General features: G+C 42.3%; 1 protein-coding gene across 1 annotated transcript in view; it reads right to left on the bottom strand.

The window, feature by feature from the left end:
- The window catches only part of PEDS1 (plasmanylethanolamine desaturase 1), a 179,116-nt gene that overhangs the window by 46,079 nt on the left and 105,175 nt on the right, over positions 1 to 27,862 (bottom strand). Inside the window, exon 4 of the mRNA XM_069243650.1 lies at positions 22,631 to 22,775. Coding sequence (XP_069099751.1) covers positions 22,631 to 22,775 — 145 coding nt within the window. The remainder of the gene's footprint in view (positions 1 to 22,630; positions 22,776 to 27,862) is intronic.

The following is a 27,862-nucleotide window of genomic DNA, read 5'->3' as shown; positions in this document are numbered from 1 at the left end:
TGGCATTTGAAAACCCTTGCTGAGCCTTAAACACCCCTTTTATTTTATATAAGCCATCCCTAAGTTAGGCCCTAGGTAGCCCAAAGGGGCAGGGTGCTGTGCAATTAAAAGATAGGACATATACATTTTAGTTTTACATGTCCTAGTAGTGAAAAACTTCCAAATTCATTTTCTCACTACTGTGAGGTCTACCCCTCCTATAGGATAAACATTGGGGATTCCTTATATATATCTAATAAACTGTAATTCCTAAAACAATGGTGACCAATATCTCATGTTTGGTATCTATGAACTTCTAATGATAAAACTTTGTTAATGGTAAAGTCAAATTTATCATCACAAGTTTGAAAATGTTACTTTTAAAAAGTTGACATTTTCCTGCCCTTATCCCTCTTCGCCTACAGCCTGCCTTAGGTCCCATGACTGAGTGTAACTGACAGTTGAGACTTCAAATTCACCCTGACAGTCAGACAGTGGTGGGATTAGCAAAGCCTGAACGGGAGATTAACCAACTTGATGTGAAGGCGGGGGGGAGCTAAGCACAGTCCCTTAGCAGCTATATAGGCTTGCCTCTGTCACCACACAACAGGCTTAGCGACCCTATGTTGTCTGTGCAACCAGCAATGAGCCAGGAAAATCCTGGAACTGCAGAATACCTTTCTGGAAACTCAACTTCTAGGAGCAGGGCACCAGGGTATAAAAATAGGGCTCTCAGACTCACTCCATAGTTCACTACTGGACCTGTGGAAGGACTCTGAGGACTGCCTTCTGCTGTGACCTGCTGTGCACTCTGCCAGACTGCCGCTGTACCTAAAAGGACTACTTTGCTACCTGGAGCCTACTTGGAACTTTGAGGCCAGCCCTGCTGCAAAGCCCTGCTTTACCACCAGCACCCAGGACTTCAGAAGAGACTCCAGGTGCTAGTTTAGCTGGGCTCCCGCTCAGAGCCACAGAGACTTAACAGGCTCCCACCATCTTACACCTGCACCTGGACCCAGCCTAAGAGGTCTCCATCCACTTCTGGATCCCTGGGTGTGGTGCTAAAGGGGGCTATTTTCCAAAAAGGAGGACTTGCTATTTTGAACCTTAAACTTTAAAGATTCAGAACTTTGGTTCTACTAATTGGACTTTCATAGTTTTGGTGTCAAATAATGGATTAACATTTTCTATATTTTTCTAAATTGGTTTGGGATTTTCATTGTGCGGAGTTTTCACTGTATTGCCATTTGCGTTCTGCATAACAACTTAACACATTGCCTCTAAGTTTAGCCTGACTGCTTTATGTGCCAAACTACCTAGGGTTAGGCACAGGTTAAATTAGTGACTTTTTGAGGTTCACCCTACAAGGGGATTGTGGCTGCTGCTTGACCAGGGCTCACACCCGAGTCAACCAACAACTCAATTTCTCACAATAAGTATTTCACGTGGTTATGTATCAACCTATTCTGTATGTTGCGCGACCAACACACTGGCAATTGAACGGAAATAAGAATCTATGCTGTGAAAATGTACGTTTTTTTTATCACATTATACGAAAATTTGGTCGATGTAGTTAAGGCTTACATACTGTCAACACAATCACTGCTGTTAATTTTTTTCTATTATTTCTGTATTCAGACTTTTCTAGTTTTTGATCAGCAGGTTTGAGGTTTTTATGCATTTTCTTCCTGCTGCCTTTGCGTGGTTTAGTGCAAGTTTTAATATAATTTATAATCAGCTGATTAAGTCCTATTTTAGAGAACACAAAATACATTTTGAAAGAAGATATATGCTTCAATACAGGTTAAACACTGTGCACAGGCTTTCAATCCACAACTGAAAGTAACTTAGGATTCTTTCTGTTGGCTAGAACAGTCAAAAAGTGGAAGACTTTTTTTAATCCCTATTTAACTGAAAAGGTAAGAAACATCTGAACAGGTTTCACTGCACACATAAAAGACAGTAGTAAAATGTCATATTTGAAGGCGTAGGTGGTGCTAAAAGGTGCCTTTTTACCTCACTAAAGATACATATGCAGTCAAATGAATGAGTGAAGCAAACATCCACATTGCTATACAAGTCGGCCCACAATGTTTCATGTTTCCAGGTAAAAGTTTATAGTTTGTTTTTCCTCCCAGAAAAAACCTGGAATATAGCATGTCTACTTCAGGACAATAAGAGTTTCACAATTAATGTTTTATCACCATGTAGATCAGAAGTGTCACTAAAAACACACATGGAAATGTCCTAAATTAGCTGACAATGACAGCGGCCATCTTGAAACCGGGATGCAAAACTAAGGCATTATTAATTGTGAACAACTGAAAAGTCTTTTACTTCTGGAGTAATATGTCCAAAACTGATCTTATCATGATCCTGTCATATTAATTGCTGGGCCTGGCTCTTTTTGCAGGGTTGTTCCCAAACCTTTTGCGTTCCTTCCCCTATTTTTTCTGACTTGTTTTGGTTGGCTGTTGGACTCTGGGCACTTTAACACCGCACCAGGTGTGACCAGGGACTGCAAATCAAATGCTACTAGTGGGGCCGCAGCACTGATTGAACCACCCACATGAGCAGCCCTGCAAACATGTCTCAGGCCTACCAATGCAGTGCCTGTGTGGGCAGTTTTAAACTGCTGTTTCGACCTGGCAAGTGCACTCACTTGCCAGGCCCAAACCTTCCCTTTTACTACATGTAAGTCACCCCTAAGGTAGGCCCATGCAGCCCCATGAGCAGGATGCAGTGTATTTAAAAGGTAAGACATGTGCTTTACGTGTCCTGATAGTGAAATACTGCTAAATTTGCTATTTACTATTGCAAGGCCTCTCTCTCCCAATGGGTAACATGGGGACTGTCTGAAATATCTTTCAAGTATAATTTCCCATTGGGAGCATATAGAGATGTGAAGTTTGGGGTCTCTGAACTCACAATTTAAAAATACATATTTTGAGGAAGCTGGTTTTTAAGTTGCAAATTTGAAAATGCCACTTTTAGAAATAAGGCATTTTCTTGTTCAACCGTTCTATGCCGCTGCCCGTCTGTGGAATACATGTCTTGGTCACGATGACAGTTGGACTGTTTGTGAATTCACTCTTGATAGTCACACAAAGGAAGCTGTCAGGAAAACTACTGCCAGCGTTGTTAAGTTCGTCCCCCAGCAAAAACGATTTCCCTTTTCCTTGTACCCACATTGGTTGCAGCAGCGTCCTCACTCCCGGTGGCTCTTGCGGAGGCTGTTCTTAGAACTAGCTTCTTCAGGTTTAACTGCCATTCAAGATGGTGGCCGCAAATCCTTCTGAGGTCAGCGCTCTAGTGTTTCTACCTTAGTCTCGTGCTGAAGCTTCCCTCCAGCTCTTTCTCTCTGGGAGCCCGGCACTTGGACTGTCATCCTGAGGAGAATGAGAAGTGTTCCTGAGGCTCTTCCTTTCATAGAGAATTCTTCCAGTTTTCAGTAATAAATTATTTTTCTTGTTATAGTGTGCACAACAGCTACTTTTTCCCTTTTGAAGAAGCTGAATTTTTTCCTTCTTCCAAAAACTGGCTATCGGCTTTCTGACGAGAATTAGTTTTGGCTTAACAGAACTTTCAAGCAACTGCAGTAAGGAATCCTTTTGTATGATTTCCAGTCTTGCCAATATATAATATGTACATATGTATTCAAGAACTCTTTGCAGACTTGTCAGTCTTCGAGACAAACCTCAGTACTCAGACTAATTCTTAGAGACTATGATTGAGAAAACTCAACGTTGAGAAGGAGTTTTCGTTTCCTGTAAAAGACAGTAGTAGTTAGTATATTTGTCAACTTTTGAACTGTTGTCCAGAGAACCTTGGAAACATCTAACTCCTGGAGAAAATAAGATATTAAGTTAACATTGTTCTCTTAGAGAGAGTCTAGTCTCTCAAAAGATCCAGGTTAGGAGAACAACAGAATTGGTTGAATGTGAATGGCTGAACAGTTGAATGCACAGTAGGAACGTACTTATCTATGCTCTTATCACCGACTGCAGGTCCTTCCTTTAAAGAAATCCCAATAAGAAGAAAGGCAGTTTTTCAGAGACACACACTGAGTATCCTATCTTCAAGTGGGAAACACAGGCTGGAACTGGATCTGGAGGTGGTCTCACTTTTTCTATTCCCATTCCTCCTCACGGATGCAGTGTTCAGATAATCAGTTAAATTCTGAGCATGCATCTTTTGAAGGGAGTTAGTTAAAAGGCATGGGGAGGGGGAACTTTGTTGCTTTCTGAATCCTGCTTCCACAGGTTCTTCAAGGGCTTGGGCTGAAGTTGCCTCATGTTAGAATTCTCAGGGACATCAAAGACGACATCTGCCAGCACCTGGGCTCTCTTGCTGAGAGTCCCGACTTGCCAAGTGGTGCAAAACCCAGTCCCTAAGCCCTTGGGAGTGAACTCTGGCACAACCAAGAATAAACCAAGTACATCGACTTCAGAGCAACTTCGGAACAGGCGCCGCTAACTGACACCTCGCTGCTGCCTGCACTGAAGCCGTGGTCCCTGCTGAGTGCAACAACTGCGATGATGCCACAGGCCTGTTGCCACCGCAGCACCTCCTAAGTTCCCCCACAGCATGAGTCCGGAGTGCAATGTCATGGACGTCCATGACATCAGACACCGACTCTGCCACAGAACCAGTGGTCACATGGTGTGATCGCGATACCACAACGTCTCACTTCTTGACCTTCTGATTCAGTGACCTTGCCGGATGATAAAGGAACTAACAACTCGCCACCAACGCATATCACCTCCCCTGCAACCATAAGGAACCAACATCTCCCCTCACCTGCCTAGCAGTAAGGAATCGACACCTCAACTTCATTTTGTAAGTAAATACCAACCACCACTGTCAATTCCGGGGTTCTTTACTGAAAGAAGATACTCTTCACAAAGGTTGCTGTATATCCAGTAACAGATTATTGGACATTCTCGGATTAAAGATTGTTGGCTGCAAAAAATAAAGCTGCCACTGTTGGTTCTCAACTAGCACAATGCCAAAAAGTGGGGGAGTTAACCTAAATGGAAATACTTTGAACTAAAATTTTGTATCCTACAAGGAAAGAGCATGGTCATTCAAGTGTGCACCTTGCGTATTGATGATGTGTAACCAATACTTTAGTTTTGACTTACAGGAGCCTTCTAGCGGTAAACTGTTTTTGCTTTAGTGAGGGTATGTACTATAAGTTACCGAAAACACATTTTCGCGGTTGATGTTATTATGGCATGTTTTTACACTGTATTGCTTTATTATCTATTTTGTATTCATTACTAGCTGCAATTATATCCTCTCTCCTCATCAAGTTCTACCCAACCATCACCCTTCTACTTACCCAATGCACCTTTCTGGCCAAGATCAGAGGTTTCAGAGATCACTCAAGACTCTTGTGCCCACCCTTCAAACTTAGCACCCTACATACACCACAACAAATGCCTGCTACCCGTCCCACAATTAACACCGAACTGGACTCCTCCAGCAGAACATTTTCTTCCCTAAACGAAACCAGGGAGACACTGGAATACTGCAGTATCCAACCACTCATTTCCACTCCCTCCTTGAGTGTAGGCAATAGCCCCCAAGGAGCTATGTTTTCATACTGATAACAGGCTATTTGCCAAAATCAACCTTTCCACCATATTGAGCCTTGAGGCTCTCTATGGAATACCTAAGGGCCCTCACTGACGCTTCATCCCAAGAGTGTCTGCAATCAACTTGAACGCAATTAATGTTAATTTCTTACCCTCCTTAACAGTACTGGGCCCAGGGGTGTGGAATTTATTAAAATATCTACTTGTCCAGGGGACAGGTTGCTTCTCAAATCTACTTGTCCTGTAAAAAGATCTACTTGCCCCTTTGGTGCCATGTAGTGTGGCGACAAATTATGGCAGCAATTAATAGCCTCTCTGATTATGCCAGGGCTACTACCATTGTAGGGCTTGAATACTTGGAGTTTCAATCCCTACTGTAGCAATTTCCTTATTTTGCCACCTTTCTGCAGATCTGCATACTGGGGCTGGAGGAAGCAGTAAGCAATAGTTCCAGGGCTGGAATGCCTTTGAGTCTGCAAACCTACTAACCTGCATGTTTTAAAGATTTTTACCAGCTTCTCTCTAATATTTTCCCATAATAAGAAAGGTTGGACATTTACTCCTGACAATGGCAGAATTAGAACTTCTTCCAGGGTTGGGAAGAAAGTGGCTGGAGGGAAAATGAACTTGCAAATGCTCAATAGATTTTCACATGAGCAAATCTACACATCGTATTTACCCACGCTAAAATACAGTTCACAAATATTTTATAGGGGTACGACATATACCATGGGTGCACTTTTTTGACTTTCTTTAAGAATTTGGGGCCACAAGTAGGAAGGTTCAGATTTGTGACCTGCAAATTGCGAGTCGCAAATCCGAATGTAGGATGGTGTCCTTGACACCATCTGTGATTCGCAAGGGCTTCGCAAATGCCCACATCATGAATAATCATGAGGTGGGTCGCAATTTGCGACCCCCTCACGAATGGTGGCCTGCTGGAGACAGCAGACCACCATGTCTGTGACTGCTTTTCAATAAAGCAGTTTTTTTTGTAATGCAGCCCATTTTCCTTAAAGGAAAACGAGATGCATAACAAAAACGAAAATTGAAACGTTTTCGTTTCATTTTTTCAGAGCAGGCAGTGGTCCACAGGACCACTGCTTGCTCTGAAAAAATGTTTACAGTGACATTCACAATGGGAAAGGGGTCCCATGGGGATCCCTTCCCTTTTGCGAAAGTGTTAGCACCCATTTGAAATGGGTGCAAACTGCGATTGGTTTGCGCCCGCGGTCACAAAACAATCCTACATTGCACTGCGAGTTGCAATTAGGAAGGGAACACCCCTTACTAATTGCGAGTCGCAAACCCGTTTTGTGATTCGGTAACCAGGTTACTGAATCGCAAAACTGGGTTTGTGCATCGCAATGTGCTTTTTGCATGTCGCAAACAGCGAAAGTCGCTGTTTGCGACATGCAAAAAGCTACCTACATGTGGGTCTTGGTCCCTAATTAGGTCTGGTGTTAACAAAGACATTTTGTTTTTATTAAACTTCTATTTCTCTCTCTTTCGGCTGGCTTTACTGTGAGTGATCGCATTCTGCTCTTCCACAAGGAGCATATTGCCACACAAAGTAGTTTTGTTCAGTGTCAGGAACTACAGTGGCAATCAGTGACGTAACGAAACTGGAGGGTGCCCCTCTGCAAAGAACATGGAGGAGCCCCCTCTCCAGACTCACTCAGGGCAGGTGCTGTGCTGACGGGGCCCCCTGGAGGGCGGCTGCGGGGCCTTTGTTATGCCGCTGGTGGCAACGTGTGCTTTAAGAATTCAAAAACTTTTGGGGGGGGTTTTGCCAATGTTTGTTACAATGTTGAGGGCCTGGTAGCTCCCACAACAATAAAGTGTTACAAAAGCCATGTCAAAACAAGACACGCATTGATGAAACTAAAAGACTTCTAAAAATATGTCAGATCAGTTGGCTTTGTCAGTGTTTGTTTATTTTCATGCTTCCCATAATCGTGTTGAAAATGGTTACACTGATTTTCCATTAGAAATATTTTTGGGAAATACTAGCATGCATCAACACATTTTACTAAATGACACTTCATTTGCATATAATCAGAGAGCATTCTGGGAGCATTATACTTAGCCTCTTAGCCTAAACTTTTCAAACATGTGTGTACATGTTTTTTTGTTTTGTACTGGAACAACGTCAGTAGTGAAGTGTGACCTTAAAACATTTATTTACAGCACGCACCCTAATAATGAAGGCTTTCAAATAATGAACCATAAATACAAGTTCGAACAGCATTATCTTTTGGAAACACATTACCTCAACTGCAGAGAGTTCAACTCTCTGTAAACAGGCAGCCAAAGGGTTTGTGCTGCAGGGGGTTGGGCCTACTTGTCCCAAGGACAAAGTAAACATAAAAACTTGTTGCCCTTGACCCCAAACAAGATGTCCCGGGCGTCGGGCGATAGGAATTCCACATCCCTGCCTGGACTGCACTGAAATTTTACAGCTTATGAGACTCAGGCAGAAGTAACTCTCTGTTGATAAAGTTGGAGCGGTATGTAAAATGAGATTTGGGCAAACCTCATTGTTGCACCTGTATCACTATGGGGTTTGCAGAGCTACGGACATGCTGACAAGGAATTCACAGGCAAGCTTTTCAGGGAACCAAGAGAGAACCTCTCAACTCTAAGACACAAACTGAATAGAGAGAGGCAGAAGCTGATTAAGGCAAAAACGCAATGGGTGAATTCTATTTGCTGGCAAATTTGCAAGACATAAGGTCAGAAGAATAAGAATTCCTAAGAGAAGAACTAGTTATCCTACATGACCAGAATACTGCTTTGCAAGAAAAGATGGATCCGTAAAAAACAGTTCTGTAAAAACATCGCAAGACCCTTTTCGGACTCCAAGAGTTGCGAAAGACAGATATTGAGGCATATATATAGGGGCTTTTCAGGACAATCTTGATGCCCAAGAGGGTACACAACACTGAACTTGACAGATGCACAGAATGACGATCGGTTCCAATTCAGAAATGCTGCACCTGATATCCTAACAAAAGTACACTGAGTCCAACTTAAAGAGACGATCATGAACACAACTAGAGAGGAAAAAAGAACTTCAATTCGAGTGACTTGGGATCCAGCTTTTCCAGGACCTTTGTTGTATAGCTCTTCAAAAGAGAAGAATATTTTGATAAGTCATAGACATCCCAATAAAAAAGGGATAAGGTACAGATGGGGACATCCCTTTCGCAGGACAGTTGAGTGGCAATATCAACAATATCATACCCAATCTCTAAAGAAAAGATTGAAATCCTCCAGCTTGACAAGGAGAGTTGAAAATAGTTCACTTCGGCTACACTTAACACAGCTGCGGCAGTTACCAAAGCTGTAGAAAGACAGAAGGAAGAAGGTTGGAGAGGCAGAAAGAAGCAAAGACAGACATCATCAAGAAAGAAAGACAAGAAGTCATTGTGAAACACAGGGGCCAGGTGACCCAGCTCAAAATAGCCTGGAAAAGGATGCAGAGGAACTGAAGGAGGGAGAGGAGAACCTATTAATCCCCAGAGAGGGGCATGCAAGAGCCATGTTCTATCAAAAACAAAGAACAGCCTCTACATAGGGTTTGGGGAAGAAGGGCGGAAGGGGATGATTTGCTACTCTCGAGCAAAACATGGCAATGAGAGAAGATAGACACTGATGGAGTTTACTGTTTGTTCTACGGTTCAACTTGGGGTGGGGCAAAGGGAAGAGTGCAGCGTAATATATGAGGCAAAAGCTTTTTATGGTAGGTGGGGCTAGCGATCAGGAAAGGCACATCTGAGCATGAGATGATGGCAGATACTGGTCCTTAAGATGACAAAATAACGGCTCAATATTAAAATTAATTAGCTTCCGTGTATCGGATTAAACACCCCAGTTAAGAGATTAGCAGTGTAGAACGAGTTTCATAGCTCCGGGGATTGGTAAATGTGCATGACAGAAGAAACACGTGCTCCGGAACGGCACAGACCACCTGAGACACAAATGGTTCCTTATGCAGTACTTCTCTTCAGGCGTCAATAAAAACAAGATATGGCTGTCTCGTCTTTTAAACTACTGGTTTTGCTAATGCTGTTTTCTGATTCTGTGATAAATGTCCAAAAGTCATGATCTATTGGCTTTCCCAACATTTGTCGGTATAGTTTGCAATTGACTTCTGGCTGCTAAGTCCTTAAAAATGGGGTGTAGCCAATAAAGTGGAGTGGGCCATGGCCCCTGGCTGTTCAACCTGGACAAATGTGAATGCCAAGAAATGTACCCAGCTGACAGGCTGGTTAAGGTCTAGTTGGGATTAGAAGACTCCGATCGATCAGGCTTTGTCCCTTGAAGGAGGTATACCAGCAACATCAAAAGCACAATGGGACACTCAAAGACAACTTCATATAAATCAACTAGAACTAATAGCAGTGTTTCTAGCATTGAAAGCTTTTCAACCGTTAATAGTTCACAAAACCATTCTTGTCAAAACAAACAACATGACAACAATGTATTACCTAAACAAACAGGGAGGGACACACTCATCACAGCTGTGTCTCTTAGCACAGAAGATTTGGCATTGGGCGACTCACAATCACATTCGCCTAATAGCACAATACATCCCAGGAATTCAAAACTAGTTGGCCGACAATCTCAGTCGAGATCACCAACAGATACACGAATGGGAACTTCATCCCCAGATACTGCAAACCTACTTTCAAAACTGGGGAACGCCGCAAATAGATCTATTCGCAACAAAAGAAAACACAAAATGCCAAAACTTTGCATCCAGGTACCCACACCCTCACTCCAAGGGCAATGCGTTATGGATGAGTTGGTCAGGGATATTTGCTTACGCTTTTCCCCCTCTCCCACTCCTTCCGTATCTAGTAAACAAATTGAGTCAAAACAAACTCAAACTAATACTAGTAGCACCAACTTGGGCTCGCCAACCATGGTACACAACACTACTAGACCTGTCAGTAGTACCTCATATCAAGCTACCAAACAGACCAGATCTGTTAACTCAACACAAACAACAGATCAGACACCAGAATCCAGCATCGCTCAATCTAGCAATCTGGCTCCTGAAGTCTTAAAATTTGGACATCTAGACTTTACACAAGAATGTATGGAGGTCATTAAACAAGCTAGGAAACCTACTACAAGACATTGTTACGCAAATAAATGGAAAAGATTTGTTTATTACTGTCATAATAATCAAATTCAACCACTGCATGAGTCAACAGAAAACATTGTAAGCTACTTATTACACTTATAAAAATCTAAGCTAGCTTTTTCATCCATTAAAATACATCTCACAGCAATTTCTGCCTAACAGCAAATTACACATTCACCATCACTCTTTAAAATCCCAGTCATAAAAGCATTTATGGAGGGTCTAAAAAGAATCATTCCCCCAAGAACACCACCAGTTCCTTCATGGAATCTCAATATTGTATTAACACGACTCATGGGTCCACCATTTGAACCCATGCACTCTTGTGAGATGCAATACTTAACATGGGAAGTCGCCTTCCTAATAGCTATCACATCTCTTAGAAGAGAAAGTGAAATACAAGCATTTACCATACAGGAACCCTTTATACAAATACACAAACATAAAGTGGTTCTACGCACAAATCCAAAATTTTTACCAAAAGTTATATCACCGTTCCACTTAAATCAAACTGTGGAACTCCCAGTATTTTTTCCACAACCAGATTCTGTAGCTGAAAGAGCATTACATACTTTAGACATAAAAAGAGCACTAATGTATTACATTGATAGAACCAAACAATTTCGCAAAACAAAACAATTGTTTGTAGCTTTTCAAAAACCTCATGCAGGAAATCCAATATCCAAACAAGGCATTGCCAGATGGATAGTTAAGTGTATTCAAACCTGCTATGTAAAAGCTAAGAGAGACCTGCCTATTACACCAAAGGCACACTTCACTAGAAAGAAAGGTGCCACAATGGCCTTTCTAGGAAATATACCCATGACAGAAATCTGTAAGGCAGCCACATGGTCTACGCCTCATACATTCACGAAACATTACTGTGTGGATGTGTTAACAACACAACAGGCCACAGTAGGACAGGCAGTATTACGGACATTATTTCAAACAACTTCAACTCCTACAGGCTAAACCACCGCTTTTGGGGAGATAACTGCTTACTAGTCTATGCACAGGATGTGTATCTGCAGCTACACATGCCATCGAACGGAAAATGTCACTTACCCAGTGTACATCTGTTCGTGGCATGAGACGCTGCAGATTCACATGCGCCCTCCCACCTCCCCGGGAGCCTGTAGCCGTTATAAGTTCATAGAAATAAACTTGTACATTTGTAAATTTGAAAATATATATCGCTTTTAAACACATTATGTACATACATACTTACTCCACTCCATTGCATGGGCACTATTACTATATACACAACTCCTACCTCACCCTCTGCGGGGAAGACAATCTGGGATGGAATCGACACCCATGCGCAGTGGAGCCGAGGAGGGAGGGGTCCCTCGATCTCGTGGCTCGAGGGGACTTCTTCGAGGAGGGACGGCTTGTGGCACTCCGGGCCCGACACTGGATGGTGCACAGCATGCGAGTCTGCAGCGTCTCATGCCACGAACAGATGTACACTGGGTAAGTGACATTTTATATATATATATATATATATATATATATATATATATATATGTTGTTTCTGTGCTGGGCATGTTCGGGGATCATTGCATGGCTCCCGGGTGGGTTTATATACTAGATATCTATGAATTCCTGCTCTCATCTTATCACACTTATCTACTCAACATCATATGTCATGTCTCTATCAAACTATCCTCCATTCTCACTCTGACTCATCCCAAATCCGTTCTACCACTTTCATCTCCTAAATATCTCTGCCTAAGCTCTTCCCTCCGCTTCCACATCTAACTCACCAAACCTCACTCTACTACTGTGACCTCCCACACAACCCTACTAAATTCTCCTGCATTTATCTCACCCTGCTACTATGCTCTCCCTAACCCTTCCACATACTCTTCCCCCCTCTGCCCCCCCTTTACTCATCCCAAGCCTTTGGGTTGAGTAAATGAAGGATATACTCCCAATGAACACTTGTGGATTTCTTTCCTCCTCCACCCCTCCATTACTCCAGTCAATCTAACTAACAAACTCTCATATACGCGGCTCAAATTAACTCATAATAATACTAAAACTGTACTCATTATTTAACGATACTAATCCATCACTAATTCTTGTTGGATTCCAGAGTAGCGTGCTACTCATCGAAAAGCCTTCGACGCCTCGTCAGGGGTAGTAAGCGCTATATAAATACGATTACAATACAATACATTTCACAGACAACATCAGTAGAATGAAGGAGAAATTGTGGTTTCCTCTGGATGCAGAAAAAGCATTTAATCATCCTTAACCGTCATTTCTCTACAAGACACTTGCAGGCTTTGGGAAAGAAGACAGGTTTAGAAAGGGGTATTTACTGTAAAAAAAAAAAATTAAAAAAAAAGATTACAAAAAAAAAACTAAAAGCTTGAGTTAGGATAAATGGTGGGCTGTGTCAGCTTGTAAGGATCCAAAGTGAGAAAAGGAAGTGCTGCACGCCGTCTCGGCTCCTATTCACCACAACACATTCCCTGCATCCGCAAAAGAAAAACTGGAGGTTGCTCATTCTCCTACATTGCACCCAGGACATGGAACAACCTCCCTGAACACATCAGAGCCTCCTCCTCACTTCCTGAGTTCAACAAGAAGCTCAAGACCTGGCTCTTCATAAAAACAGCTTGGAGACCATGCATATATAGATCTGTCCAAGTGCCTGGATAACATCTCGGGTGATTAGTGCGCTATACAAATCAAAACATAACGATGGAGCCACTAGTGATCAAAGTGAGAAAGAACAAAACATCCATGAAATTAAAATGGAGATACTCAATCCTTCACAATGTATATACACATGATGTTCTGGTGCGTACTGACAGCCTGGTCGATGCCAGACTTGATTGAGAATTTAGTACAGGAGAACCGCCGGGTTAAAGATAACAAAACACAAATCGAAAACACTAAACCTCTCCATCCAACAGGTAGTACTTCTCCGAGCTCAGTTCCTATTGCTAGAAGCAACATTGTGAAGTTGCGTACCTATGGATACAGATTGCTTCTAGTTCTAGTTAAATCATGTAGATAAGCTGCGCTCAGATGCTGCAAGAGTGGCGACGGATAGAGTCTTTGGTGTAGAAGGATTGTGTGGTCATTTTGAAAGTCCGCTTTACCCCATACTCTCTTTTTCTTCCAGGCCCTACTGCTGACAGCACCAGGGTTAACAGTGGAGAAGACCCAGAAGTTAGTAAATGACTGTGTGGGTGATGAAAGTACTGAGACTAGGCAATTGGTGTACAGACCCAAATGAGCTGGGGACGAATTCTCCCTAATATTAAACGGCACTACTAAGACACTCGCCTCAGATTTTTGGTGGAGTGAGGTAGATCAGGAATGTATATTCACTAGTGCTTTATAAACAAAACACTAGACAAGCATCTACATATACAAACTCCACTGGCTGAACAAAACACAAAAGCCATGGGGACAATAATCTCACCAAGGATGATGATGAATATGTGGGACAAAGTGGCTTTGAAAAAAAGGACTGACATTTACATCCCCCTTTACCTCATTAGCAGAAAACCTAGATTTCACTACAGCTTTACGCAAATTATGCCTTTGAAGCACGGAGAGGAGAGATGTAATAGGGTAGGAAACCTCGGACAAAAAGGGAAGAGGGTGCTTGAATACCCTAAATGAGTATTGTCGTCCTAGAGATTGAAAGAGATAACTACTACCAAATAAGTTACCGGGTCCTTAATTCCAATGACAAACATTTAGGTAACAGCACACCAAACTCCCATAGAGAAATAGCTCCATATGAGGATGGTCAATAAAAGCTTGCTTCTGACATTTAAGCACCTCGTTCAAATGGCGGGTGAGAGTAAAATCCTAGGGTCAGAAGAGATGGGAGTTGGAACTTGGAAGGCTATTTAAGACAGGAAGCCAGCAGATAGATTCCACAGAGCACACTCAATGTCGAGATGCAGATTGATATGAGAGCTAACAGTGAAGACGATGACATTCTGCAAACCTAAACTCCTCAAATCGGTGGAGGGTGTATACCTGCAGGCATAGGTGTGGTAACAAGGGAACTTCAATTCATTTACTGTGGCAAATACCAGACTTATGTACATACTAGATGGGCTGTTGGCCTACACGATTCTGGGTGCACCTAAAAAACTGACCATTCAATTACTTTTCTTTAGAGGTAAAAAAGTGGAACTGACTACGTGCAGCCAGACAGGCTGTCGCAGCTCTCTGGAGAAAATATAGACCCTCAGGTATCATGGAATGGTGAAACAGACTCTGGACAAATTGGGGATGGACAATACGTCCATGGCACTATGGCATTAGATCTAAGAAACTCATATTTTGACGTGCTGTGGGCTCTGTTTTTGACATATCTTGCACCATAGGTTCGAGAGATTGTACACTTCTAGCATCTTTTATTATATTACCAATGATATCATCTGTGGGTGTGAAAGTATATAATGTCTACTTTATTGTTTTAGTGGCATAAAGACCATAAGGGTGGTGGGGGGTTGAGGGGGGCGGGGGTTGTTAAGACTCTCAGCTCATTTTGCAATTAAACCGGAATATATCTGGTGCAGCGTTGTGTTGAATACTTTCTGACCTAACACTGTGAAGCCTTTGGCCTGATGGCATCCCCACTCTGAATTTACTAAACCACTTCTCTGAATAAACTGCAAGGTGCTTCATTTCAAAACAAACCTGTTATGTACAAAAATAAAAAAGAATGCCGCCCATTTACGTTGCACGAATGAAGCAGCAAAAAACCCATTCAATTCAAGACAGCAGTAAGCATAAATCCCATTAGACCTTTTATTCAAATGGAGGCGACTCAAGTGATTATATCAGAGCTGAAATGGCGAGAGGAGGACTGGTTTTTACAAGCAGCAGCGTTGTGATTGTTCAGACGTGTTGAAAACCATGGCAACATAATGTAGAAGTGTTTTACGTTTTTTATAAATGAACAATTTAAAAAATACCAATCATGTGAAGATTATTTGGACTAAAAGGAAATCAAAAATAGCTTTGAGATAACGGAGTGATCCACGCTATGCTGGTTTTATGTTAATGGTCAGGGATATTTTTAAAATTACGAAATACTCGATTTATGCAATACACAACATCTGAATTCACAACTTAGTTGTACTGAATTTTCCCCTCGCAGACCTTATCAAATATTAATTTGGTATCCCTTTGATGCACTAGTTCTAAAATAAATAAGCATCATTTGCATATTCCTCTCCAGAAACTTACTGTGGACAACTGCATGCCGCCTCTGCAGTAAAGCAGCTAATGGTCAATCAAGCAGTCTTAATTTTATACAGTAGGTTTAAGGAGCAGAGATTAACACCGATTCCCATCTCGTTTAGCAATGATAATAAACAAAGCTTAAATATAATTCTAAGTAACATATGCATGTGTAAATAAGATAAGCACTTAATACTACTAATCTTTGGCTGGTTGAACGGCTATAGGTTTCAAATCTCCGCACTCAGAAGCTACAAGGTAACCCTTTCACTGTGTAGCCAAACATCAGCTCCAATCCTACGCTCCCTGGTCCACACCCAAACAGTGTTGTTGGGTGCCGAATAGAGGATTTATTATTTCAGTGTAAGAGAAGTCTTTAAGAAAACACTTAGGTGCTGGAGAGAGCAACGAAACAGCCAATGCATGCTGAAATAAAAAAGGCACCTGTCCAAATTGATAGTAACCTGCAATCAACACCTAGACGTATAGACAGCACCAGATGTCTGTGCACGTAAATTGTATTAAAGCTTAATCCACTATGTTGGATACTTAAGTGAAACAGGCCAATGAAAGTCTGAGATAGTGCAAAGTATTTAGGTGTTACCTGTTTAAAAACAGTCTTTATCGACACCCACAAAGAGTTCGTATGTCGCAAACATTTGGGTTATACATTACAGTTGAATACCAAAAACACAGTAACCGCGCCAAAAAAAATAAAAAATCATCTGCATGCAAATTGAGTCAGACGAGAAATTCCTCATTAAAGTGCGGCTGTGGGCTCTTAGTTGTTGTTATCACTAGGGCAATATATTTTCTGCAAAGTTGCTAGGCTACGTAATTTTACATATTGCATTTATGTCATGCTAAACCCTTGGTGATATCTTCCCGGGAGTCCCAGGAAGACATTGGTTATTAGGCTCATAATGTAACAATCAAAGTCATTGATGTCTTGGGCAGTAGTGTGGAATTTAATTAAATATCTACTTGTCCAAGGCAATGGATAAATCAAAATACCCACTTGTCCCTTTTGGTTCCATGCAGTGTGTTGTTAGATTGTGGCAGCACACATATTAGATAGCAACTCTGATAATAGTCTCTCCGATTATGCCAGGTTCCATTATGGTTTTTCAAAGGCTCTCAAATATTATTTTGTTTAAATACTGAAGTGCATCAAACACTATTCACTGAATGATGCCCAAGATAAATGCTTTTTAAAGTTGCACAATGGTTTAGCAAAAGTTTTTTTCCTAGGTGCAATTTTGTACACACTTTATTTTGAAAGCAAACAATTGCCAATGTTGCTTTCAGGGTGCTGCATTTATTTGCATATAATCAAAGTGCATTATATATTGCTGCATTTTTTGAATGTGTAGTTTTTGTTTTGTTTTTTTTAACTGGAACAACTGTCAGTAATGCAAGTTGATCTCACCGAATTTCCGTAGGACTTCTGCCGTAATAGTAAAGGCTCTGCACTAACAGGATCGGGCGTCATGAAGTCTACACTTTTGGGCTTGCCTTGGTGATTAGTCTTTCTATTGAGTCTAAACCTGAGCACCCCGTACACCCCTTTAGGTCTTGACCGTAATGTTAGTTAAGTCAAGCTGTCCAAAGATTAATTATGTGGTGCTAAAATGCAGAACTCAAAACGCCATCAAAATGACTTCATAAAGGAAAGTCCAGGCATTGCTTAGACTTTTGAAAAGAAGGATTTTAATATAAAGTGCACGCAACACTGTAGGATATATAAATGGTGCAGACATAAGTTACAGTGACAGTCACAATTACCGTTCAAATAGTGAACCTTGAGCGAAGCCTAGGCTACTCCTGTGGGGCGATCTCACAAGGTGCTTTTGTACCACAGTGACAGTTGTGTGTTATGGAGATTGCAAAGCACTTTATTTGGCGAGTGGTGCCACCCAAAACTCTTTCTCTACAAGATTTCAGGCCCCTCCTCTATCAACCCCACTGCACGCTCCCTTGTAATGCGGAGTACCTTTTGTGGTGTTTAATCGCATATGGCGGATACTGTGCCCGAGTACCTCTGTATTCTTTGGAGATCTGCGCTGCTGGGGGGGGGGGGGGAGAGGGACCTCTTGGCTTTATGGCGCTCTGGTGATTTCTTGCATGCTGACTATCTTTGCTGTGCTTGTTAGACGTCAGGAGATTTTTATGGGCTTATGTTAGAATGTAAACTCCATACACAAGGGTACAAAATCAAGCAGTGGCGGGCGGCAGCTTTAAGAGGGAGGGGGGCGGGCTGGAAGCACACACACACACACACATTCATTCTTTCACACACTGGCACGCACACATGCACATCCATTAACAACACTCATAACATTCGAACATGCACGCGCGCACCAAACATTCAATTTAAAAATCACACACACTTACCTTCAGCCTCCAGGTTCCAGGAGGGTTGGGACTGCTGCCTTCCCTCATTGGCTAAGGGAAGGCAGCAGTCCCAGCCTCGTCACAGAGTGGGATGGGGTCAGTGAGACCGCTGACCCCACCCCACTCTGTGACGAAACACTAATTGACACTCGCCCTGGGCGCTTCATGGCTAAACCTGAAGCACACAGGACAAGTGTCAATGGGTGACGCTTTCCTCGTCACCCAGGGGAGGGCCTCGAGGCACCTTTACTGAGCCGAGGAGGTCACGCCCATAGGAGCAGTGACCGCGTCAGCCCAGCAAAGTTCAGCTCGGGCAGCCAGGAGTCTGCGCAAATCGTGCATGTCTCACTCCTGGCTGTCTGAGCTGACAATGAAGAGTGTCTGTCAGGCTGACCTTTGTTCAGCCTGATAGACACTCTTCATGAGGGGCAAAAGGTGGGGGGGGTGGCCCCCCCGCCCTAAAGGACGGTCCGCGCCTGAAATCAAGTTGCAGTACAAAGACAAGTTGCACTGTTGTACCACCTTAAGAGCGCCAGGATTTCATCCTCATCCAATAGGTAAGTCTCCCCCAGTTACAGACTTCTCTTCAGTGTGTTTTCCTCAGCTCCTTCACCACCTCACTTCTTTAAGCTTATTCACAAAAGGGAAGCTGCTCACGTTGGACAGCATCTCCTTTGGGAATTATATTGGGCAATCCTGCATTGTACAGTGAGCCGGCCAAGGTCCAGGTGACCACAGGCTCCTCCCCACATCTTCTCAAAGGGGAAACTTAAAAAAAAAAAAAAAAAAAAAAAGAAGCACACCGTCCTTAAAGATACACAGGCTGCCTTAAAACAAATCACTGTTTGACAGCAAACGTTGGGGTGGTGGTACACCAGAGTTCATTGCCTATGACAGACTATTTTAAATAACAACTATCTTAATTTATAATCATTACAGAGGTTGTTCATGGACCCCCTGCGACTGTACATTTTTTTAACACGACCTATAAACACATATATCTAAATACTCCATGCAGGTTGCAAAACATCAGTGCACAATTAGCACCCACTATTTGTGTCCCGCCTCTGTACAACAGTCGCCTTAATGAAAGGTGTCTCATGGAAATGAAGGAACTCAGGGCTCTGCAAGCAAATGTTTTATGTACAGGTTTATCGTTAAACAAAACAATGGGGGAGGGAATAGCCTGACACTGGAGTAGAAAGAGTTGTAATAGATCAAATACAATATCATTCAAACACATAGCGACCTGTTATCCAGAGACTACCTCTGTGGATGAATTCACAACTATACTGGGTTACAAACTGCCATTGAGGCACAAGGTTGAGCAAAATCATATCCTAATGACAAGACCAGTGGCACAAACACCATCTCTGGTCGCCACAGAGTTGCAAGAGTGGCTACTAAGTAGGGAGACCAGTCCACCACAGGGAAGTCCAAGATGATTCACCATAAGCAGAAGTTAGCATTCAGGGGGAATGGGAGCCAGAGAACACCTGCAAAAACATGACCAAATACTAAGCTGGAAAAAGCAGGAACAAATACACATTACACTGAACATATTGGGTCAAACGATCTCTGGATCATGAAGCACAAAAACAATTTAACATGTTGATTTGCACATCAGGCTTCAATTTAACGGTATGCACCTGAACACTATGGACAATTACACATTGTAAAATACCTTTCTTTGGTGGAAATAAAAACATGACTTATTCAGTAGTATGCCTTATGCAGCCTCCCAGTGGCTCAGTTTGTAAATAAGGAGCTAACTCTATACCTACACTGGTGATTACCAGCATTTCTAGGAGTGCAGATTTAAAATTCCCTTTATGATTCAGGTTCTTATCTGATGGTGATATAAAATCAGTTCTTCCAAGACCTAGAATCAGCATTGAAATAATGAACTAATTGTTTTTACAGGAAACACAGTAAATTCTGCTGTAAGTACAAGGGGATTTCAGTCAAAATTCTTCGTTTAGGGGAAGGTGTGGGGGAGGCAACTGTACTGATGCAAAATGTTGAATGATTCTTGGAGAAATAATCCTCGACAGATGAGTGGATGAACTGTAATTTCGAAAACCCCGATATGGATCTTGGTATGATCTGTGGATAATTTTTATTACATATCATAGTGGACTGTAAGGGGTGAGATATAAAAACGGGTGGTGGATAATAAGAGCTTTTGGCTGCACTGCCTTTTACTTGGGAGATGACAGAGAGAAACTGATCAAGGCATGTCACTGCTCTAAACACACAAATTCTAGGCCATTGTCTGGGTAATAGGTGTGGACTTGTATCTTAGTCGCCACATGAAGTATTTAAGTGGATAAAGAAAGGCAGGAAATACTTTATTTGATAAATGCGAGCAACTACCCATAAAACCTTACGATGGCCAGAGACACTTTTCAACCAAATTCAGTCTCCGATTTCCACTCCATTCAGACGTCATAACATTAGACCATAAGATGGTTGTTTCTAATACCAAACCACCTCAGTGAGGTACTGGGTAAGGAATGGGAGACACTCAAGAATCCTTCTTTAATATAGCCTTAGAACCCGCCATAGCGGGCTCTATCGGCTATTAAAGGCCCGCTCCTGCGTTAAAGGCCCGAGCCGAAGGCGAGGGCCTTTAACAAGGGAGAGGGCCTTTAATAGCCGGTAGAGCCCGCTACGGCGGGTTCTAAGGCTATTAGAACATTCTGCCACTCAGGGCAGAATGTTCTATTAAATAAAACAAATTCCTCACGGAGCCCGAGGGGATTAAAATCCCCTCGGGCGCCGTGAGGCTTTATTCACAGCTCTTGCTGTGAACAAAAAGAGAACATTGGAATGTTGGCGCTGCGGGCTTTTACCGACCAGTAAAAGCCCGGAGCACTCCATTGTTTTCAGTGGAGCTGCCAACGTTCCAATGTTCTAATAACTAGCTATAACACTGGGCAACTATTAATATCCCTCTGGTTTAAAGCACACCAATCACCACTACTCAGAAGGGCTATGATTACCAAATGCTACAAAAGAGGACAATGGATGATACCACTGATCTGGGCCATTCCGCAGAAGCAAAAGCAACCTCGACAAAAGTGCTCAAACCTGTCTCGCTCTATTACTCTCTCTGCTTATTGCTCTTTACATGCATCCATTCTCTCTCGTTCCTTCTCCCTCTTTGCCTCACTCCAGTTTTCTCTTTTGCTCGCTCGTGAAGCTTGAACCTGCTCTGGGCTAAGGAAAAAGGCAAACACGAGAAGTGGCTCTGGGCTTTCAAAAAACGGTCTCCAAGGGCTCCAGGCCACCGTAGAAATGCCAGATTGAATAAAAGGGCCAGTCCGGCTCTGCAGTGATCCAACTACAACTTCTCCAAATTTACACACAGTAATAAAAACGGTGTTCATATTCTCAAGCCCTTCTACCCTGGCAGTAACAAAACCCACCATACCCATATTTTTCCCCATCTGTAAAACGTCTCTAGATTGTTAATCTAATCCGATCTATATGGTTACATTGTCAGTGAACAGATCAGCTCTTTACTATTCCTTTTACAATCCTCCAGTGTCTGTAGAACTTTAAATGGACAATTTACACTTCTTGCTATAAGTTTCATCTCAGAACGGATACAGAATTTATCTTTTTGGTAAATAAACTAATCGATATTTGCGAATGAGCTGTGGGATCTTACAACAGCTTATACCTATACCTGCAATATCATCAACATAATAAGACAAATGCATCCGCAAAATGTAAACACTATTAACGCAGAGACTGCTGGACACATCACGAGTCATACCACAAACACACAGAGTGCCCCACAAACAAACACTTAAAGGGAATATTGCTCGTTTAACCGTTCACCTGTCACCACTGCTATAAGGGGTGATGTGATTGTCTGGTATTACCAACAACAGGCAATGATTTGTGCCACCGATCCAAATAAAATGCCTTCAAATGTGCACAAAGAGATACATTTTTGGGTTAATTCACACACCCAATCAACCTAGGGAGCAAAACACTCCGCCTTACTCAGATCTTAATTCGACATACATAGTCAGATGACCACTTCCTGATGTAAGTCATGAGTGAGCATTTAAAACTTTTGTAAATCATAGTTCTAAACTCTCTACTTGTAACAACTGTAAAACTATTTACAGCATTTACTATATTTTATAGAGGGAAAGGAACAGCTACACTCCACTCTACAAAACAAAGGTGAATGCCATTGTTAAAAATATTTCCACCCAATTATTTTTTCTTTGAGATGAAACACAGACTAGAATTTTACCTGGAGAAAAAACAAGAAACTTGTAGGCCATGTTTGCTAATGGGATTAATGTCACCAGACAATTATCACCATTGGTTTCGATGAAATCGTGTCTTGTTATTGCTGTGGGGTCAATGTGATGTTCTCGGAAAGGTCTGATAAAAGCCTGAAAAATAAATAAAGGCTTAGTTAACACTTTGTAGATGATGATTTGAAGAGACAAATATCCCATAAATGATTCAATCATCTTCTAATTCAGAACATAATCTAAGACTCACCTCTTGAAAGGGTAATATATTCCTTAGGATGTCCAGTCCAGTGTAAACTATTGTGCATGGTTTCAGTGGCCCTCTTCCCTGTAAAACGCTTCGCTGTTGCTTGCAAAGTTCCAGCTATATAAGTACCTACAAACATACATCCAGCATACACAGAGTATGTAGACTGTTTGAATAATCTTTACAGTGCGCTCTCAGACTATAGTTTAGAGATCTGATCACATTTAGTCTATGGTCTTAAGACTGACCCTTTACCCTGAAGGGTATACCGGCGCTAAAGGAAAGGAAACATACCTGGGGGCAAGAGCTAACACAGATGGAAGAGCCAGGGTAGGGCGGCTCAAACGGTTGTATATATCTGGAAGCTTGGTAAGAGAAAGAACGATCGTCAAGGCAGCTCCTTCTGACACAAGGAAGTTGTAATTAGAAGGCAGAAGCTGATCTGAGACAGTGAGATGCACTATAGTTTTTCAGTCGATGGCAGAGGTATCAGGTTGCAGAGCAGTGGTAGGCTCTCTAAACCAAAGTGAATTGAAACAGAAAGCCAATGAAGAAGCTTTAGAGAGAGGGAAACTGATCGATGAGGGTATACATTCAGGATCCAGAGTGGCGTGATGATCCAGCAGGGGTTCCCGGGGGGGGAGGGGGGGGGCGACTGAGGCAGTTATCGTCTGCGCGCCGAGTAGAGCACAGCCCATCAGGAGTGCGGGCGCTGAACCACCAATGCTTTCTTCAAAATGGCCACCTTTGGCAGGTTCACACCTTACCTAGCTCAGATAGCAACAGCCCTGCTCAGTTCATGTCCACTGTCTTACATCCCAACATGCCCACTTCCACATGCTATAACAATCGCCCGGAATGTGAGAGTGATTCATTCCCTAACAAAACTGTATAAGGTATATTCCTATTTGTCCCGCCAACATACGCCAGAAATGGGAAGCAGATATCGGCAAATCCTTTACAGATGAAAGATGGGACATAGTTCTGGAGAGAATACCCAATATATCGTGCAATGCCAGATTCAAAATAATAAACTTTTACATTTTACACAGAGCTTGTTTAACTCCTAATAGGTTGAACAAAATGCTCACGGTGACTGAGAATAAATGTCCTAAATGTGATGAAGTGGGTGCAGATTTCCTTCATATGCTTTGGAGTTGCCCTCAACTTCTTCACTACTGGCAGGAGATTGTGGACTCCCTCTCGACATTGGTCAAAAGAGAGGTGCCTAGAGACCTAGCCTACAGTCTCTTAAGTGACTTCCCGCACACCTCTAAGACTAAAATATTCAGTAAAATAATGGATATGGGGTTCATATTGGCCAAGCGGGAGATTACTATTATTGGAAATCCCCAGGTACTAGCACGGTGGAAGGAACTCCTGAGATGGGCAAATTATGAAGGAGAAATGTTGACCGTGGAAGCCCTGCGACGTGGTTGCCCCTCAGATGGGGCCAGGGCGTGGGTGACGCTGGATGAACTCAAACAAAAAGTGTCTCTCCCCTTACAAACTCCCTGACTAGACCTACATAGGGGAGGGATGGGACGGATAATTACGGGAGGTCGCTCAGACCAGGGTTTTTTTATCCAGTGAACAAATTAGCTGTTCAGAGGGGAGGCTAGGTAAACGGAAGCATGTTATTGATCTGCACATCACAAGGGGGAGAGGTTCTGAGGTGATTTGGGGAGGAGTTAGGGGTGATGGGATTGCCTGGGCTGGGCTTTTGGCTTGTATACTGTCATTGATAACTGAAATTTGACTACTGTGCATTGAATTGCCTATAAGTTCTCCCAGTGGTTTTTTTCAATAAACCAATAAAAATGTATTTAAAAAAACAGTAGTGCCACTCAAGTGGAATAATAAGTAAAATGTGCCTACATTGATTAGGTTAATGGAAACAATGGTGTAATGGTTAGAAGTGACCAATACTGTGCTTGGGAAGACCATAAAACTTAGTTCTCACCTACAGATTCTGGTCCTCATCAACACCTAAGCAAGAACTCAATATTCTGGAACATTAGAGCAATCTGAGTGGGGTTTGATTATGCATTTGTGCAATGGCTAAGCTCTGGTTGCAGACCGTGGCTTGAATGGGAAGGGGAATAGAGGTATGAGGTGTGCAAGAGTGGGGAAGGGCTATTTCAAGCTTTAGAGTCAGAAAGTTTTATGGAAGTCAATTTTATTTCAAGGCTTTAAATGATGAGTTGATGTGAGAGGCAAGCTTTGTGCCAGTAAATGGTAAAAGATAAACCAACTGTGCTTAACAAATACATACATGTTCTCGAGCCTTGAAGGCAAAGTACTTGTGTTCCCTAAACTAAACTTCAGTGATTAAGGAGTTATGAGGGCAAGAAGTGGCATATATTTTTGATCATCTGTCCTAAATATTTCTGCATCCATTTCCATTTCTTTCAATTAAAATTCTGCTCTCTTTAATGACCCAAAGTGGTGGTTGTACCCTCTAGTCCCAAACTGAAAGCCTGTGGAATGCCAACACTAAAGACTTTGGAGAGCATACAGAGACATAAAGAAGCAAGTATACCCTTCCCTGCAAACGTGTGTAATTTCAAAAGCAGGAATTCAGAATTTTGTGCATTAAAAGGTTTCAAACCATAAAGTGTTGCTTCCACCACAGACACCTTTTGAAACATTCATATCTACATCAGTATGTTCTATCTGTTCAAGAGTGAAGAGGTTCCACACTCAATTACCTATTATATATAAAATAGATGACTACTACAGATTCCATAATGCCGAAGAGAAAGCTCCTGGCCCAGAGAAAATAAGGGTACCATGGACAACAAAGACCCTTTAGTTTAGTTCAAGATTTCCAAAATCACTTAGCCACTGAGGATAAGTCATCACATCAGTGAGCTACTAAATAATTTGCTAGCAGACTGCATTTCTACCTTTGTGTAATGATCACCAAGAAGTCACATCCTTGAATATCGCTCTCAAGCATCAGAATAAAACCGATCCTTAATACTACATACTCTCCAACATGAGCTTCCACAAAGCAGCTCTACAATTTTAGGTTTTTCCTCAAATACTATACAACAATCTAGTACTACTCAAGATGAAATGAACTATTTCGGAAAAAACTTGACCAGCTCTGCTCTATCACAAGGTTCCTCACGTGGATATAACAGAGAAGAATAGAAAGCTGCACAGAGATACTAAGGATGAGCCAAGGACAAATTATTCACTGGGAAAATACTTCCAATACTGTGGGACAAAATTGGGTTTCTACTCTGGAATATGCATCAAAATAATGTTTTCTAAAAGTGTGGAGAGAATAAAATGTCAGAGCACTATCCATCTAAGAATCATCAGACCCTGTTTAGTGTACTTTGATGTAGGATGTCCATAAATGACCACACAGGGGTGAAAAGGAGTGCAGGGCTCAACAGCAGAAATCAGGCAGCGCATCAATCCTGGATTCTAACATAACGCTTCCAAAAGGAAACAAAATAATAAACCTTCATGGTAGTGGTAGGATTGGAAACAGCTTTAATAGTTGTTCAGTAGAGCCTCAAGTGCCGAGTAGTACAAAAGTATGTGTATATCACATGCAGGCACATCTTCAGCCCCAGCACAGTTAAGCAACTAATGACAGATCCCATCAGAGACTGTTTTGGGACAACAGCAGAGCAGTTGGAGTAAAGGTGATGGTGAGAGGAGTGTCTACAGGCTTCGACGAATGGAATTACATTTGGTTGTATCCTATTCTTACTTTCTGGCTCCTTCAATCTCAAACGGTAGAAAAACACAAGGTGGACTAATTTTAGAAAGCTTAGTTATGTCACAAACTGTTTATAGAGCATTCATAAAGTTGGAAAGTTTTCATTTTACTAGAAGAATAAAGAACGGTGCCCTCGTATGTAAAAGGCAAGAGGAATAGTTTGTTGTCTCATTCAGGAAGGTTTATGGAAGTTTATGGAAACGACTAAGAACCAGAATAGGCCTAAAGGAAACAACTAGTGAGTTCCTAAATGTAGTTCCTAAATGTAGAACCCAGGAACAAGAAGCGCCTAAACAAAAATGGCATCAGCCGCGGATATACAGTAGACAAATGTTGGAGGAATTTAGGATACGAAATGCGAATGATAAATCAGGATACAAATCAACTGTCTCAAAAGAAAGGGTGCTTTGCCACAAACTCACCTGTAGGTCCATTGTGCAGAGTTTTCAGTTTACTCCAGCCTGAGTGGGCAAGCAGGGAAGCAGCTTGAAAAGATGTTTTGCATGGTAAATAGTAAGTGCACCGAATGCTATTTTGTAGCAGTGTTTTAAATGACCTGTTGATTCAAAATGTAGATTTTGAGAACCCTAAATAAATAGCCTTGCAGCTGTAGAGACGAGTGGCAACAGTGGTGGCAAAGTATTTTCGTCTGGAGTGAAGAACTGGCTGTGTAGTCCATCTAAAGTGCTGGGGTGGGGGTGTTAGGGGAATAATAATAATAATTTTAAAAAAACACCAGCAACTTACTTGCTGCTCCCAGTCCCGCTGCCAGCCGCCTCGGTGTTCTTCTCCTCCCAGCAGTCACTAGGGCAAAAAGCACCGGCTCCCCATCCATCCCAGACGCTATTCTCATGCCATAGCAAGCATGAGAGAAGGGCCAGGATTGGTGGCCTGAGCAGGCTAGTCTAAAGCGCAAGGAGCCTGTGCAATTTCTCAACCCAGCTGTGCAACACAGCTGAGTCGGATAAATTAAGGTGCGCATGTCGGTTTGGCCGTCCTAAGACAGCTGGCCAAACCGACATGCGCACTTACAGTGCCCATCACTCCTCCTCCCTACCATGGTCTGGGTCCGCCCCAGATTCCATGGCTCAGTCAGTGAAAAAAAATAAAATGATAAAATTGTTTTATCATCGTTTTATTTTTCACTGACTGACTCAGCAGGGGTGCTACACTCCCCCCACTATTATGGAGGAGCCACCACTGGTGCAGAGGACAGCTTAAGCCTAGATTCCACAC

Source organism: Pleurodeles waltl, chromosome 7 (assembly GCF_031143425.1).
Source record: "Pleurodeles waltl isolate 20211129_DDA chromosome 7, aPleWal1.hap1.20221129, whole genome shotgun sequence".
In the NCBI taxonomy this organism is placed as follows: domain Eukaryota; kingdom Metazoa; phylum Chordata; class Amphibia; order Caudata; family Salamandridae; genus Pleurodeles; species Pleurodeles waltl.
The sequence above is the reverse complement of the archived record's forward strand: the minus strand, read 5'-3'. Positions and strand labels throughout refer to the sequence as shown.